The 17332-nt window shown below is 40.8% G+C and overlaps 1 protein-coding gene across 2 annotated transcripts in view; it reads right to left on the bottom strand.

Annotated features, from left to right (window-relative positions):
• The window catches only part of PREP (prolyl endopeptidase), a 172450-nt gene that overhangs the window by 112836 nt on the left and 42282 nt on the right, over positions 1-17332 (bottom strand). For both annotated transcript variants that reach the window (XM_054023548.1, XM_054023550.1), the window contains one exon: positions 4321-4426. In XM_054023548.1, the coding sequence (XP_053879523.1) occupies positions 4321-4426 (106 nt within the window). The remainder of the gene's footprint in view (positions 1-4320; positions 4427-17332) is intronic.

Below are 17332 nucleotides of genomic sequence, written 5' to 3'. Positions count from 1 at the left end.
CACAAGGCTAAGATATTGTCATGGATATTTTTAGTAAAAGTTAGACAGGTCATGGGCAAAAAAGAAAAATTCATGGGAAGCCTTGATCTGTCCCTGCAGCTCCTTGCCCCCGCTGGAGGTGGGGGACCTGGCAGCTCCTGACCACCGCAGGCTGCAGTCACAGAGGTTGCTGGAAGTCACAGATTCCGTTACTTCCGTGACTAAATCGTGGCCTTAGCTATACATAATACAAACTTCATTAGCCCATGTGGTCTTCTGAGACGCCATAGCAGCACTCTCTCTAAGGCTGTGTGGTATATTCATTTGTGGTGGGAGGGATGATGTGGGGGAAAGGAAGAAAGGTGTTTTGAATGTAGTTTCAGTATCCCCCCCGTCTTCAGCTTCTCCAGCTCAAATGAAAAAGTATATGGTTTTCTATTTAGCAAAATATCTCTGTAGTCTGTCTCCACTATCCCTAACACTTTCATTTTCAGAGTCTTTTACATTGTCTTTATGTTTCTCAAGAACCTTTCTGTACTGTTGCACTTTGTTTTCATTGGACCTGCTATCCTATAGTTATCACAACTATAAGAGCTCATTAAACAGTTACTAAGCTGTCCAAAACGGTATTACAAGGGCACACTGACAGCAGTTAGAAAGCGTTGCTTGCGGAAAGAGTGTCCACATTTTAAAGGAGTATTCCTCTTGGAAAGGAGTTGTTAAGAATTAACTACGCATTATTTAAGCACAAGCACAAGGATATGAAGTATCCGAAGTGAAACAAATTCCAGCAATACTCAAAGTTCAAATGATTTAGTTTTGTTTACCAGCCAAGCTGAACAACATGTGTGTCAATTAAGGGATGTCCCAGGAATCATATAGCATAGTAATGGCAATGACTGAGGAACCAAAATCAAAATCCATCCCATGCTCCATTGTTTCCAAATTGTACCAAATCACCACAATAGCCCCCTAGTACTCGGTTTACATGCACAAATGCAATTTTCCAACATTTGATGTGGCAGCTGTTGTAGATTTTATTCAGTCGGTCTGTAAATTTCTAATTCAACACAACAAGAATCCAGCAGAGCAAAGATGTGCTGTTATGATCCGACCCAGAGAGCATATTAGGAGGAGATTTCTCTAGCTAATGTTCTGGAAATATCAAAAATACTGGATGATAAACTACCAACATGAAGATATTAGACTTTGCAGCTACACACACCACATGCATAAGTTCTGTGTCCCCCCCCCCCTTTTTTTTTAACCTCATTTGTGTGGCTAGAAAGATAAATAAGACTGCTATTATATAAACAATAACTATGTTAATCCAGCTATAATGTATGATAACTATTCCTTAGAACAGCAATGCATATAACTACATTCAAAGTTCTGATGAAGTAACAATTACTAAAATTACCTTTGGAGATGAAACGACACTACAAAGTAAAATTTTTGACACTATACTTAAGTCAAATGAATTGAAATATTTCACTCTATTATGGATAACACTGCTCTACAGCCAAAATGCTTCTGAAATAAATGTAGTCAAACTTTACTAATTCTGGGTCACTGAGAACGAACATGATGCTTAAAATTGTTGATTGGCTCTAGTTTTCAAGATATGCTATTGGGTCAGTATATACGACCCTTGACTTGGGAATGGCGGAGGATAAGTGAGTTATAAAGGGAAGGGATCTCAAGTTAAACCAGAAATTACTAAAATACATCTTTGACTGGATCTATGAATAAATCTATGACTGGGTTCGGACAGTACTTGCTTTTTAGGCAAAACAATGAGTGATGCAATCTGAAGCTGGTATTGCGTCATACATGATATGAATTGCATCATGTTATTCCTAGAAGTCATGGATGATGCAATCATAACGAAGCTTACATCACTCTGCTGAACAAATTGCCCTATATCAGCTCTAGAAATCATACAGTGTCGTGCTCTCTTATTTGTCAATGTTTGATTTTGCAAAGGGACACATTTCTGTTTAGCCAAAGTGAGCAGAGATGCCTCGTACTTGTGTGAACAGTGCAGATAACTTCTGCTATGTTTGTGGTGAAGTGACTTTTGCATCACAAAAGCGCAGTTTAACCACTATGGTTAAGAAAGCCTATCACCTTTATTTTGGCTGCAAAATGGGAGATCAGGACAAGAGGTGGGCCCCACACATATGCTGCAACACTTGTGCAACAAACCTTCGCCAGTGGTTGAACAGGAAAAGGAAAGCTATGCCAATGATTTGGAGAGAGCCAACAGCTCATACCAGCAATTGTTACTTCTGCATGATGCCTCCAGTTGGGAAAGGTGTGTCAAAGAAGAAAAAGTGGACTGTGCATTATCCAAACATTCCATCAGCTATACGCCCAGTACCCCACGGAGAAGGACTGCCGGTTCCTGATGCATCAGAATCATTCTCACTTGAGTCAGACGAGGAAGAGGAAGAGGATGAAACTTCTGGTCCTGAACCATCAATGTCACAGGACCCACATTTTTCTCCCACCCTCCTCCTCTGAACCACACCTCATAACACAAGGTGAACTGAATGACCTTGTCAGGGATTTGGAACTACCCAAGAGTAAGGCAGGGCTGTTGGGCTCCAGACTACAGCAGTGGAATCTCCTGGCAGGTGATGTTACGGTTTCCATGTTCTGTAACCGTCAAAAGGATCTTGTCCCATTCTTCTTCATGGAAGGTGATCTTGTAGCCTGTTCACGATCCAGATGAGTGGAGACTGTTCATTGATTCATCGAAGACGAGTCTTAAAGCTGTTTTACTGCATAATGGCAATATTTTGCCATCAATTCCAGTTGGTCATGCAGTCCATATAAAGGAAACCTACAACATGAAAACTTTTGAGGTGCATAAACTATGACCAACATCAGTGGCAGCTTTGTGGCAATTTGAAGGTTGTTGCTCTCTTGCTTGGTCTGCAGACTGGATACACAAACTACTGCTGTTTCCTCTGCGAATGGGATAGTCGTGCAAGAGATTCCCACTACATCAAGAAAGATTGACCACTCTGACAGTCATTGGAGCCTGGGAGGAAAAAAGTGTTCAGCATCCATCACTTGTTGAATCAAGGAAGATTTTGTTACCACCCTTACACATCAAGCTGGGTCTGATGAAGAACTTTGTCAAGGCCATTGACAAAACACAAGCAGCTTTTAAGTACCTCCATGGAAAATTTCCAAGGTTAAGTGAAGCTAAGATAAAGGAAGGTGTCTTTGTTGGTCCTCAGATTTGTCAACTTCTTCGAGATGATGCATTTGACCATGCACTGCGTGGCAAGGAAAGGACGGCATGGAAAGCCTTCCAGTTAGTGGCAATAAATTTTCTCGGAAACAAGGCAGACAACTACAGGTTGTTGGTGGAAGACCTCCTCAAGGCATACAAAAGCCTTGGTTGCAACATGTCACTAAAGATAAGTTTTTTGCACTCTCATCTAGATTTTTTTCCACCGAACTGCGGAGCAGTGAGCGACGAGCACAGCGAGCGATTTCACCAAAACATTGCAACAATGGAGAAACACTATCAGAGCAAATGGAGCCCATCAATGCTTGCAGACTATTGCTGGACAGTGACAAGAGATGCTCCATTTAATGAATACAAGAGACAAGCCAAGAAGGGCCGAGTAGACACTGAATAGAACTAAACTATGTACAGAATAGTTTTTTGCTTTTTGTTTCATAATAAATTTTATTTATATAACCCTTTTGCTGATTTTTAAAGTGTTACATAAACAGGACAGGTGAAATATCATCATGTAAAGCAACCATAAACACATGAAAAGACCTAGGTTTAGAATTTATGATTAAAACTCTATCTACACAATATCCACAGACATAAAATGTAAAAACTTAAATATCTTAGAAACAGTAGCCAATCAGTTGTTTTAATTGTCATATTTGAATTCAGCACATCAAAATACAAAATAAATAGCACATTTTATCTCTGAAGCAGATGACTTCTCAAAAAACTGTAGACCAGTGTAATGTACAAAGAAAATCTAAGATATACCCAAGTCAGGCACTTTTGAAAATGAACATGATAGTTTTGAGTTTAAAGGCACCACAGAATTCTGGCATGAAGAAATATTCAGATTGTTTTTAAACACTGGAAAAAAAGTTAGCAGTCTGTAATACCAAATCATATGCATGAATGTATGTTTAATGTTTATCATGCTTTTAGACATATAAATCAAAAATGGGATGTATACATAATGACTGTCCTTGATGTTAAACAGAAGAAGTTGAATGTTAGCTATGTATCTTTTTATATAGAGGATATGGAAAAAGCAATCGAAGAAAGAAAAAGAAAGAAAGACTTACCCGTTATACCATTTGATTCCTTTTGTAGATCACAATACCACAGCCTGTTCACTGGATCACATCCCTCTCGTATGGATAATAAGACATACCGACCATCATCAGATACCTCCAAGAAAGTACAGAAAGTTAGGACAACACATTATTTTAAGAGATACTTCTAAATAGGAAAATCAGTAACATGTACATTTAAGACATTCAAGACAATTATTTAAGAAGGAACACAATTTTCCTGTTAAACTTTACTAGGAAGTAAGACTAGCACATAAAATTCACAATTAAAATTTGGTGGGGGTTTTTTGTTTTTGTTTTTTACTGAAAGGGAAGGCTATTTAATATGTGCTATTTGAACAAAAGTAGATACTTCTGTTGTGTCTTCATTTTCTACTGACAGTATAGGATCAAGTAGCTTTATACTGGTTATAGAACATACAAACTACAGCAGAGACATAATGGAAGAGACAAAGAATGCTTGGACTTATTTTTGTTAATGTCTAGCCCAGGAGTAGCCAACCTATGGCATGCATGCCAAAGGTGGCACGCAAGCTGATTTTCAGTGGCACTCACACTGCTTGGGTCCTGGCCACCAGTCCAGGGGGCTCTGCATTTTAATTTAATTTTAAATTAAGCTTCTTAAACATTTTAAAAACCTTATTTACTTTGCATACAACAATAGTTTAGTTCAATATTATAGACTTATATAAAGAGACCTTCTAAAAACATTAAAATGTATGACTGGCACGTAAAACCTTAAATCAGAGTGAATAAATGAAGACTCGGGGCACCACTTCTGAAAGGTTGCCGACCCCTGGGCTACCCATTACTATCCTTGGTAGTATTCACTCATTTACACTCTCCTCTCTACACCTCACTTTTTCATAGTCATCTGTGCCAATACACCATCAGGGTTAGCTTCCCAAACATAAAAATGGGAGGTCAACTACTCATCTTATTAAAAAAATTAAAAGGCAAGTCTGCAGATACTGAGTTCAGTTTCTAGCAGGCTTTAAATATTAAAACACGCAACCATATTTTCTAAGTATAAGATCTGCACCTTTCATCAAATATATAATCTTGCACTTTAAACAAACAAGTTTTAGTGCTCTTGAAAGGCACTCATTTGATGGCACTGGAGGCAGATGCCCTTCACATAGCCACAGAATGTATACACATCACAGTCAGTGAGGGCTCTCATATACTGCTCCACCAGCTTGCTTGAAACTCAGTCTAGAGAGGAAATGAAAACTTTAGACGAGAACAACAACGAAATGTAGAAAGGCAGCAGAGGGAAGAATGAGGATGAGGACAAATATGATATTTCTGTTGCTTGGCAGGCTAATGCTCATGTCTGGATAAAGTGAAAGAGGATTTATATATTTAGTATATTTGAATGTATTAGAAATGCAAGTACATACATACATACACACGTGTGTGTGTGTGTGTGTGTGTGTGTGTGTGTGTGTGTGTGTACGTACGTACACAAAAGAGGCTATGGATCCTTGAAGAAGCAGGTTTTGAAAATGGACTTAGGAAGGAGAGGGCGAAGGCAAGGTAGACATGGTCCAACAAGGGAGTTCTAGGAAGAGTGCGAAGGATAAAAGCAGGCATGGAGGTGATCTTGAGTAAAGGTCACAGGGAGAGCCTCAGTATGAGCGGTATGCGCTGAGCAAAGAGAGGATGGTGAAGAAGAATTTAAAAGAGATAAGAGCAGAAAGGAAGACGAGAGCTAGGTATAAAGAAGAACATAAAAGAATGGCCATGCTGGGTCAGACCAATGGTTCATCTCGCCCAGTATCCTGTCTTCTGACAGTGGCCAGTGCCAGATGCTTCAGCGGGAATGAGCAGAAGATGGCAATTATAAACTGAGCCATCCCCGGTCATTCTTTTTTGAACCAAGTTATACTTTTGGCCTTCACAACATCCTCTGGCAATGAGTTCCACAGCTGACCATGCATTGTGTGAAATAGTACTTCCTTTTGTTTATTTTAAACTTGCTGCCTATTAATTTCATTTGGTGACCCCTGATTTTTGTGTTATCGAAAAAGGCAAATAACACTTCCCTATTCACTTTCTCCACACCATTCAAGATTTTATAGACCTCTATCATATCCCCCCTTAGTTGTCTCTTTTCTAAGCTAAACAGTCCCACTCTTATTAATCTCTCCTAGTATGGAAGCAGTTCCATACACCTTATCATTACTGTTGTCTTTCGCTGTACCTTTTCCAATTATAATACACATATTTTCTAGACGGGGTGACCAGAACTGCATGCAATATTCAAGACGTGGGCATCCCACAGATTTTTATACAGGTCTGTCGCATCTTACGCGCATTTAACATGAGCGATTTCAGCTTTACGTGGTCAGCAAAAACAAAAACAAAACAAAAAAGAGAAAAACAACAATACTGTATCTGTAGTGCAGGCGATTCTGCCCGCCATTGAACTCAATGTAATTTTGACTAGATGCGGTTTCGCTTTATGCACTGATCGCGGAACGTAACCCCAGCGTAAGATGAGACAGACCTGTAGTGGCATTATATTTTTTGTCTTATTACCTATCCCTTTGCTAATGGTTCCTAATTTCATTAGCTTTTTTGACTGCCACTGCACATTGAGCAGATGTTTTCAGATAACTATCCACGATGACATGACTCCAAGATCTCTTTTTTGAGTAGTAACAGCTAATTTAAAACCTATCACTTTGTATGTATAGTTGGCATTTTTTTCCAATGTGCATTACTGTGCATTTATCAACAATGAATTTCATCTGCCATTTTGTTGCCCAGTCATCCAGTTTTGTGAGATTCCTCCATAACTCTGCAGTCTGCTTTGTATTTTGAGTAATTTTGTATCATCTGCAAATTTTACCACCTCACTGTTCACCCCTTTTTCCAGATCAATTATTAATATGTTGAACAGACTGGTCCCAGTACAGATCCTTGGACCCTGCTATTTACCTCTCTCCACTGTGAAAACTATATCCTACCTTTGTTTCCTATCTCTTATCCAGTTACTGAGTCACAAGAGGACTTTTCCTCTTATCCCAGGACAGCCTACTTTGCTTAAGAGATTTTGGTGAGGGACTGTGCCAAAGGCTTTCTGAAAATCCAAGTACATTATATCCACTTGATCACCCTTATCCACGTGCTTGTTGACTCCCTCAAAGAATTCTAACAGATTGGTGAGGTAAGATTTTCCTATACAAAAGCCATGTTAACTCTTCCCAACATACAATGTCATCTATGTGTCTGATAATTCTGTTCTTTGCTATAGTTCCAACCAATTTGCCACATACTGAAGTTAGGTTTACTGGCCTATAATTGCCAGGACTGCCTCTGGAGCCTTTTTTTTTTTTTAAATCAGCATTACATTAGTTAACCTCTAGTCCCTTGGTACAGAGGCCGATTTAAGAAGGAAAAACTTGAATTGTAATAAAATATCTTTGCTGATTCACTATTTTAAGAAGGGCTGAACGCGGTCATAACCCTGGATAGAGAGAAGATTATACCTGTTTTAAAGTTATTGGGGAAAAAAAGGTCCATCAAGAGCAACCTTCTGTGTTTAGAATTAGCAATATAACCTGTCAGCTGGAAAGAACCTTTGTGAAGTTGATTCTGTCAAGACTCACTTCCCACAATACTCCATAGCCTCTCATGGACTTGTGGAAATTGGATAAAGACAGAAGATGCAGGAGAAACAAGAGGCATGTGCCTCTATTATACCAGCAGGTCTGCTTATTGTGCTGATCCTTCCTCTGGGCACCCCATCCCAAACAGTATACAAGCATCAGAGGGGTAGCCGTGTTAGTCTGTATCCACACAAAAAAACTAGGAGTCCAGTGGCACCTTAAAAACTAACAGATTTATTTGGACATAAGCTTTCGTGGGTAAAAAACTCACTTCTTCAGATGCATCATACAAGCATGTCTCTCCACCTATAAACATGCAGATGTCCTGCACTAGCAAGTGTACAGCTGCCATCTCAGCCAACATTGGGGATTAAACAGATGACCTCCAGAACTAAAAGCATGAGAGTCTTTAAAGCTTGTGCAAAAAAGGCAAGTTCCCAAGATGAGGACAGATCCTCTATGGTTAGTGAGACTCCTCATATATAACACCCTTCCCCCACCTGGTTTACACAAAACAAAATGTGTGACATATTACTGAAATGTGTATTTGGCAATTCACACAATTTACACATCATCATATACATTTCAGTGCAAAACCTGTATTGAAGAGGTCTTTTCACTGTGAGACTCACATTCAACCATGCCATCCACTCAGATCAGCAGCAGGGTTTGAACCCCTTGATTTTTAGATTCCTACTTTTGAGTAACAGGAATAATTGCTATTCACTAAGCCGAGAAGAGACTAGAGCCTCTTCCTGGACACACACTTTTCTAGTGGGTTACACAACCAGACAGCAGCAGACTATGAGTGACCAGGAATCCTAGATTCTATCACTGACTTTGGGAGAGGAGTGTGGATTATAGTGATTACAGACAATACATGATGAACCAAACTGGCTGAATCACTCTGAAAGACAGACAGTGTGAGGCAGCGGGTAAGACTGGTGTTTGTCACATTAGAGACCTGAATTCTGTGCCTGCCATGATGTTGCATAAGCTCTCTGCCAAATGAGTTTAATAATAATTAAAAAAAAAAAAAGCAGGTAGAGGCAGAGAAATGTTCAGCAGCTGTTACCTAACCGTCTTCTAGGAGGAAGTTCATGGCCTTAGTTAATAACAGTAGCATGAGTAGCACTGGAATTTAAACAGAACTCAGAAGTGAGATTTGGGCTCCTTTACCAGCTCAGATTTCAGAGTAGCAGCCGTGTTAGTCTGTATCCGCAAAAAGAAGAACAGGAGTACTTGTGGCACCTTAGAGACTAACAAATTTATTAGAGCATAAGCTTTCGTGGACTACAGCCCACTTCTTCAGATGCATATAGAATGCAACATATATTGAGGATATATATATATATACACACACATACAGAGAGCATAAACAGGTGGGAGTTGTCTTACCAACTCTGAGAGGCCAATTGATTAAGAGAAAAAGAGAAAAAAAAAAAAAAACTTTTGAAGTGATAATCAAGCTAGCCCAGTACAGACAACATATTACATATGTTACAACAGAAAAACTTCAAAAACAGACTCCAACGAGAGACTGCTGAGCTAGAATTGATATGCAAACTAGACACAATCAACTCCGGTTTGAATAAGGACTGGGAATGGCTGAGCCATTACAAACATTGAATCTATCTCCCCTTGTAAGTATTCTCACACTTCTTATCAAACTGTCTGTACTGGGCTAGCTTGATTATCACTTCAAAAGTTTTTTTTTTTTTTTTCCTCTTAATTAATTGGCCTCTCAGAGTTGGTAAGACAACTCCCACCTGTTTATGCTCTCTGTATGTGTGTATATGTATCTCCTCAATATATGTTCCATTCTATATGCATCCAAAGAAGTGGGCTGTAGTCCACGAAAGCTTATGCTCTAATAAATTTGTTAGTCTCTAAGGTGCCACAAGTACTCCTGTTCTTCTTTTTACCAGCTCAGGGAACTTTGCTTTAGGCTGTAGGGATAATTAGTGAAGGGTTGTCAGTGTATATTTAGCATCTCCAGAAGTGAGTGACATCACTTGCACCATGGTAGATTTGCCCTCATATTAAAATCCAACTCATTCAAGTTGGCACATAAGTTTTCCGGGAGGGCTAAAATGTTATAGGAAGTGAAGTCCCCACAGTAGAAATTTTTAAACTCTTATTATTCTCCTAATTCATTTTTCAACAAACCAACATGAAAAACTCAGCAGACCTTAAAGTTTACATTCTAGGTTTTAGTTTTTGCCATTTCAATGAGATTTACACAAAATAAAGGTTTGAAGCTCCTGTTAAAACTGAACTCTGTTACAACCTTATGGAGCAACAGCTGCATCATAATATCCAGCTGAGCATTTGTGGTATGCATATACTCAATTCTTCTCCAACACCTGCTGCTCTAATGGAAAAGCATAACTGAAGCCACCAATAAGTCCTCTTTTCTATGCAGGCTTCTCTCATAGGTGTCCTGTTTCCTGGTGCTAAAGGCATGGTAACATGTACCAATGTAGTAAGAGAAAATGTAATTATTAACTTGATCAGTGGGAAGGAAAAAAAAGTATATTTAGTCCTTTGCCTAAAGCTTTTGTGGTGGGAAGTAATCAATTTAAAGTTTTTCCATTTAAGTGAGCCGTTGTACATTTTTAGTCATCCAAAATCCTGGAGTTGGAAGTCACATTAGAAACCGATTGTGATGGTCTACACTATTATGTTCACCATTTTCACAAGACTATGATAAATTTTGTGCAGTCTGCCTTGTGAGGTATCAGTTGAAATGTCAATCGTCTGAATATTATTGTCCTGGTAAGATAAGCTTATCAACATTGTATTTGAAGTTGTAAGACTCTACTATGTATCACTGCTATAACCTGGTCTAAGTTTAAGAAAAGTAGGTCTAAACTAGTTTCTCAGAAACAAAGGACAGACCAACATACAGCCAGGTCTTAATCGTCTATTACCTAATTAAACATTCCGTGGCAGGAAGAAGGGTGTGAGAAAGGACTTTACATTTTGATAAAGACACAGTGGGAAGGTGTGGGGTGGGGTGTAAAGTAAACAGATTGCCTGTTGCCTGAACCCCAGCTAGAGGTAATCCTCAAAGAGGGGAAAGTGGTATAAGAACAGGAATACTTGTGGCACCTTAGAGACTAACAAATTTATTTGAGCATAAGCTTTCGTGGGCTACAGCCTACTTCATCAGATGCATAGAATGGAACATATAGTGAGGAGATATATACACACATACGGAGAGCATGAAAAGGTGGGAGTTGTCCTACCAACTTTAAGAGACTAATTAAGTAAGAGAAAAAATTTTTGTAGTGATAATCAAGATAGCCCAATTACAGACAGTTGGACAAGAGGTGTGAGAATACTTAACACAGTGAAATAGATTCAATGTTTGTAATGTCTCAGCCATTCCCAGTCTCTATTCAAGCCTAAATTGATTGTATCTAGTTTGCATATCAACTCAAGTTCAGCAGTTTCTCGTTGGAGTCTGTTTTTGAAGCTTTTCTGATGCAAAATTGCCACCTTTAGGTCTGTTATTGAGTGGCCAGAGAGGTTGAAGTGTTCTCCTATTGGTTTTTGAATGTTATGATTCCTGATGTCAGATTTGTGTCCATTTATTCTTTTGCGTAGAGACTGTCTGGTACAAGAAAGAGACAATGGCCTCCAAATCACCTCTCTCCCCCCACATCTCTGCTCAGGTCAGCTACAATGCTCTCAAAAGACAAATAAAGCATCATTGAACTAGGACAGGAGTGGTCCTGGCTGGAAGGGTCTTCCACCAGTACAAATGGTAAGACAAAACCTTTTTGCTTTAAGTTCACTTAGCTTGTTAAGTTGGGTATTAGCTTGCATTTTACTCTTATTTCTTTTGTAACCTATCCTGAGTTTTATGCATCATTACTTGTAATCTTATTGTTTTATCTTAAAAAGTGCTTTTGGATTAAGGTGTGTGGGAAACTCCATTTGAGATAACAAGGCTATGATGGAAATGATGGGATTTTACATGAGCTTGCATTGTTCGGTAGTGTACTGTGCAGTATAAGACATTTCTGGGGGACAAGGCTGGGACTAGGAATCTGCTGGTGTTCTTCTGCAGTGTAATTTACGAGTGGTTAGCTAGTAGCACTCAATACTGTGCAGCTGGGAGCAAGTTACAGCTGGAGGCTGTATGTTAACTGGCCAGGAGGGGCTGTTTACCAGTAAAGCAGTGTAAAAGGCATTCCAGGTTGGAGAACTGAGGAGACACAGCTATCCAACAGTCCAGATTGTACCATGGGGTATGTCACACTGATGCAGTAAGGATGTAGCAAAATGTGTACAGGAAATATCTGATATCTAAAGCAGTGGTTCTCAAACTTTTTTTTTTCCTACGGACCACTTGAAAATTGCTGAGGGTCTCAGTGGACCACTTAATGATCTTTCCAAATGTTGTTTGTACCGTTAGCTAACTATTGTAAAGCTCTTTGGATAAAAGCGCTATATTAAAATACCAATAACTTTTTTGTTCTACAAATAAAAGCACACAACTCATATTTTAATATCAGTAGTCTTACCTTTCTAGTGCGATGGATATGCCCATTCTCTCCCACCACGGCAGCCCCCGAGCTGGGGTTGGGAAGGAGGAGGGTCTCTCCCCCACCACAGCAGCTCCCAAACTGGGGTTGGGAAGGAGGAGGGTCTCTCCCCCAACCACAGCAGTCACATAGCTGAGGCTGGGAAGGAAGGCGCTCTCTCCCTGGCAGCCGCAGCCCTGGAGCTGGGGAAAGTTGCCTTTCTCTGGCTGCCGCAGCCCTGCACGTACCAAATTCCCCCCACCCCCTCTTCTCACCCCACTGCCCCCTCCCACCTTACATGTGCATTTTCCCCCCTCTTCTCACCCCCCTATATCCCCCCAAGGCCACCACCTCACCTTACATGTGCGTTTTCTCCAGAGTCTAGGCACCTAATTAGTGGAGCCATGCCTGCGCGGCTCCACTAATTAGGTGGGTGGCCCTTCATTTTCTTGTGTGCGGCTGCCCAGGCGCGCACCTTAGAGGGAACTATCTGCGGACCACCTGAATGGAGCTTGCGGACCACTGGGGGTTCGCAGGTCACAGTTTGAGAATCTCTGATCTAAAGCAAACTTTGCTCTGTAGTTATGAAATGTGATTCTTAGTGACAGAAGAGTTTCATGTGGCCCTACATTTCTTGGTTAAATATGTTAATCCTTTCTTAGATACAAGGATTGTTAATATTTGCAACTGATGCTATACAACAAGTTTAAGAGTACCTAAATCCCATCTTTGACTCCACTCTAACAGGTTGCAACACCTTTGGTGATAGAGGGGGAGAGGTACAGCAAAGGGCAACATGCTTTAATTTTGCATTAACATCAGTACACTGAAACAGATGAATGAATTCAAGCTGTCTTTATCCACAGCAGGTAAATTCATCCATTTCAAGTCAAAGTTACATAGAGAGATTGAAATCAAAATTAACTGTTGCAGAGATAAGCATGTTTAAGGTGTAACAGACAAGTGCACTGCAGTCAGCTGAAACAAAAATGATTATACACTTTTGATTATTGTTCATATTTTACATATTTAATTTTTTCCTTAATGACTATAAACTAGTTTGCTTAATATTTTGCTTTCATCTTTTCAGAGAATCATAAAGGTGTTTATATGACTAGTGTATATTTAAATTATAATTTGACTCAGTAATATGATGCTTTGCAATTCTTCAACCATGAACAGGATCACTGACACCAGTGTACTTTTTGAAGTTATATTGTGAGTTAATGCTTAAGAGAAACAAACTTGTTTGCACCACATTTTTTTTAAAAGGGTAATTTAGGACCTCTGATAACAGCAGATTTGAGCATATCTAATGAGTTTTCCTTCAGCATTTCCCAGATGGACTGGTGAAGAGTTGATAGCAGTTTATGTTTAATTTGAGGCAGGAATTCCCAAAGTATATTGCTGGTGGGATGCCAATTAGGTCTGTCTGCATCACTCTAATTGTTGTTACATCCGTGAGTTCTGTAACCCAAAGGAATTTAACAGCAACAGGGCAAGACACTGTTGGCTGCAGCATACTAAAATGTTAACAAATGTTATACTGGAGAGGTAGACATCCATTTCTCAAAATGCCATTGGCCAATCTGTGCTGTAAACAGATTGGGTGTGGTATCCAAAAGAAAAAAAATGAAGTAGTATTCTCCCCACCCACATTTGGATTTTCTTCAGGTGGCCATATCTTGTCAAAGAGACCAATTAGTAACTCTCACTGATAGCCCACAAAGTTTAAGTTTCACATTAGGATCTGGGTTCAAATCCTATGCTGAAACACAAGTACAATCAGGGGAGTCAGCTGCATTATGAGAGGTGACAATTTATGCAAGATTTTAAATTGGAGGTAAATTTTCCCAGTGTCCTCTATCAGTCCGAGTGGAAATTAAAAGATCTCCTGGCAATTTCTGAGAGAGATCTGGAGTGCTGGTCAATGCAAACCTCTCTCAGGGTTTGTCTATACTACCTGCTGGATTGGCAGGCAGCGATCGATCCAGCGGGGGTCGATTTATCGTGTCTAGTCTAGACGCGATAAATCGACCCAAGCGCTCTCCCGTGGACTCCTGTACTCCACCACCGCGAGAGACGCAGGCAGAGTCGACGAGGGGACACTGCGATGAGTAGATCTAAGAACATTGACTTCAGCTACATGAAAAGTTATGTAACTTAAATTGATCCCCCCAGTGTAGACCAGGCCTCACCTCAGTAAAACAATTCCTGATGTTCAAAGGAGTAAGACCCATTCATGAGTATTAAGGGGGAGATTTAACAAAAGCATCGGATTTAAGAGCAGGAGTTTTATTGAAAGGCAATGGGGCCTAAGAAATTTAGGGGCATAAATCCCATTGTCTTTCAATGTGACTTGTACTCCTAAAACCGTTAGTGACAGCCATATTTACCAACACACGGCACTGCACTGTCAATATCCAACTCAACATTTGTGAAGGGTCTGTCGAGGGAACCCCTGGACGAAAGCTAGGCTTAATCCACAAAAGAGAAAGAGACTGGAATTAAGGTGGAAAATTCATGAGGGGTTAAATGAAATGAGCAATTTCTATCTGGACTGAGCAGGTGTGACTTCCTTTCTTCTGCATTCACAATCACTAGGGTAACCATGTTTCCCAAAGGGAAAAACGGGACATATGGGGCTGGTCCAAGGCCCCTTCCCTCCCACCCCCACGAGGCTGAGGTCGCTGGAACCCTGCCTGACCCCCCTCCCTCCACGAAGCTCGGGTTGCTGGAATCCTGCCCCATCCCACAAGAGGCTAGGGTGGCAGGAACCTTACCTACCGCCCCTGGAAGAGGCTGTTGTTGTTCACTGCAATCCTGCTTGCCACCACCATGAGAGCCCTGCCTCTTTCCCCTGCAAGGGGCTGGCATCTCCACACACACACACACACACACACACACACACACACACACACACACACACACACACACACACACACACACACACACACACACACACAAATTCCTCTGCTCCCCACCTTTTGACAAAAGTAGACATTTGTTTTGTTTGCTCTTGCCAATTGATCAAGTCGGCAGAGCAAACAAGACAAATTCCCACTTTGGCCAAAAAAGTCAGGACGGCCGGGACAGGGCTTAAAAAAGGAACTGTCCTGGCCAAAACTGGACATATGGTCACCCTAACAATCACTATTTATATTATGGGATTCTTCACTGCTGCAAGACTTCCAGATGACAATGCCAGCCTTCTTCGCTGCTATAGATCTCACAGTTATCCATGTTTATCTCACCTCCAGGTGGCCTTATCGTAACATGCTCTATTTGAGGCTAGCACTGAAGACCTATTGAATGCTTCTGCCCTATCTGAAACCTCTCTGTCTGGCTGCTGCATTGGCTTCCCATTCATTCCTGGGTGGAATCCAAGATGTCCATAGCTATCTATGGAGCCCTGAATTGCAAAAGAGCTCTCTTCTAGTCTATTTCCTAGACTGCCTCTCGCATGATACCCCATCATGGCAGCTACTACCAGCAGAGAATGGCCTTACATCTCCACAGTGGAACACCTAGGGGCAAACAGCAGACCATTCTTGGTACAGGGCCAAGCTCTAGAATTCATTTGTATTTGCTTTTTGCTGAAGCCATTTCCCAAGACTGCCGGTATAAAAGGATGTACAAATTTACCACTGTTATGCTGGCACATGGACAATAATTGTTCCAAAACTAAGATTACGCTCTGGGGTCCACATGTTTGTTTAGATAGTTAGGCATACACTCAAACTGTGGTCTCAATAGCCTCAAATAGAAGCATACATGAACATTTGTCAAGAACTTTTCATATATTGAACTTGTTTGACAGACTTTAGTGCTAAAAAACTGCTGGATTGAAAGCCTCTATGGATGAAATGGGTAGAGCACAGGCAGTAGTGCAAAGTTCGCCATATTAATCCAGCAGCATACCTCAACTTTGTTTGCAAGTACCATCAAATCTTTGGCCTCGTTGCCAATATGCCAGATTGGAACTTTGGGGGGGCTGGGGGGGGGCGGCGCACTGGTATACGCCTCTGAACTAGGAAATGAACAAAGCAATTAGTTAAATGGCATTCTAGACAAAACATTTGTCAAAGTTATACAGTACACCAGTGCTTCTCAAAGCCAGTCAGCCGTTTGTTCAGGGAAAGCCCCTGGCGGTCCGGGCCAGTTTGTTTACCTGCCGCGTCTGCAGGTTCGGCTGATCGTGCCTCCCACTGTCCACGGTTCACTGTCCCAGGCCAATGGTGGCTACGGGAAGTGGCAGCCAGCACATCCCTTGGCCCGCATCACTTTCCACAGCTTCCATTTGCCTGGGACAGCGAACCGCAGCCAGTGGGAGCCGCGATCGGCCGAACCTGCAGACGCGGCAGGAAAACAAACCGGCCCGGACCGCCAGGGGCTTTCCCTGAACAAGCGGCAGCCCAACTTTGAGAAGCACTGCGAGTACACCACCTCACAAATGTGAGTTTATGAGGCCCAGGAAGTAGACAAAGTTAGTCCGATAAGTTTTGTTTCATTCGGCCCTTCAAAATACTGGACCCGTTCTGTAACCATTACATTTTTGATGGCTGAGTTTTTCATTTTCTAACTTAGGGTTTGGTGGATCTTTTGTTTTGTTTTTTTCTGTTCACATCAATATATTTATTTCCAAGAAACAAAGTTACCTATTTAGGAAGATAGTTAGGTGATAGATGGGATTACCCATGAAACACACAGATGCATTAATATCTAAAAAGAAAAAAAAAAAAAACATTTGAACTCAAACATTCAGTATCAGTCAGTCAAATATATTCTCCAGCAGGCTACACATTATTTGGTAGAGAAAAAGATTAGTTCCTTTGTTATATTAGCAATCCG

This window comes from Malaclemys terrapin, chromosome 3, assembly GCF_027887155.1.
Source record: "Malaclemys terrapin pileata isolate rMalTer1 chromosome 3, rMalTer1.hap1, whole genome shotgun sequence".
NCBI classification, from domain to species: domain Eukaryota; kingdom Metazoa; phylum Chordata; order Testudines; family Emydidae; genus Malaclemys; species Malaclemys terrapin.
Note: the sequence above shows the minus strand (reverse complement) of the source record. Positions and strands in the feature narration are given on the sequence as shown.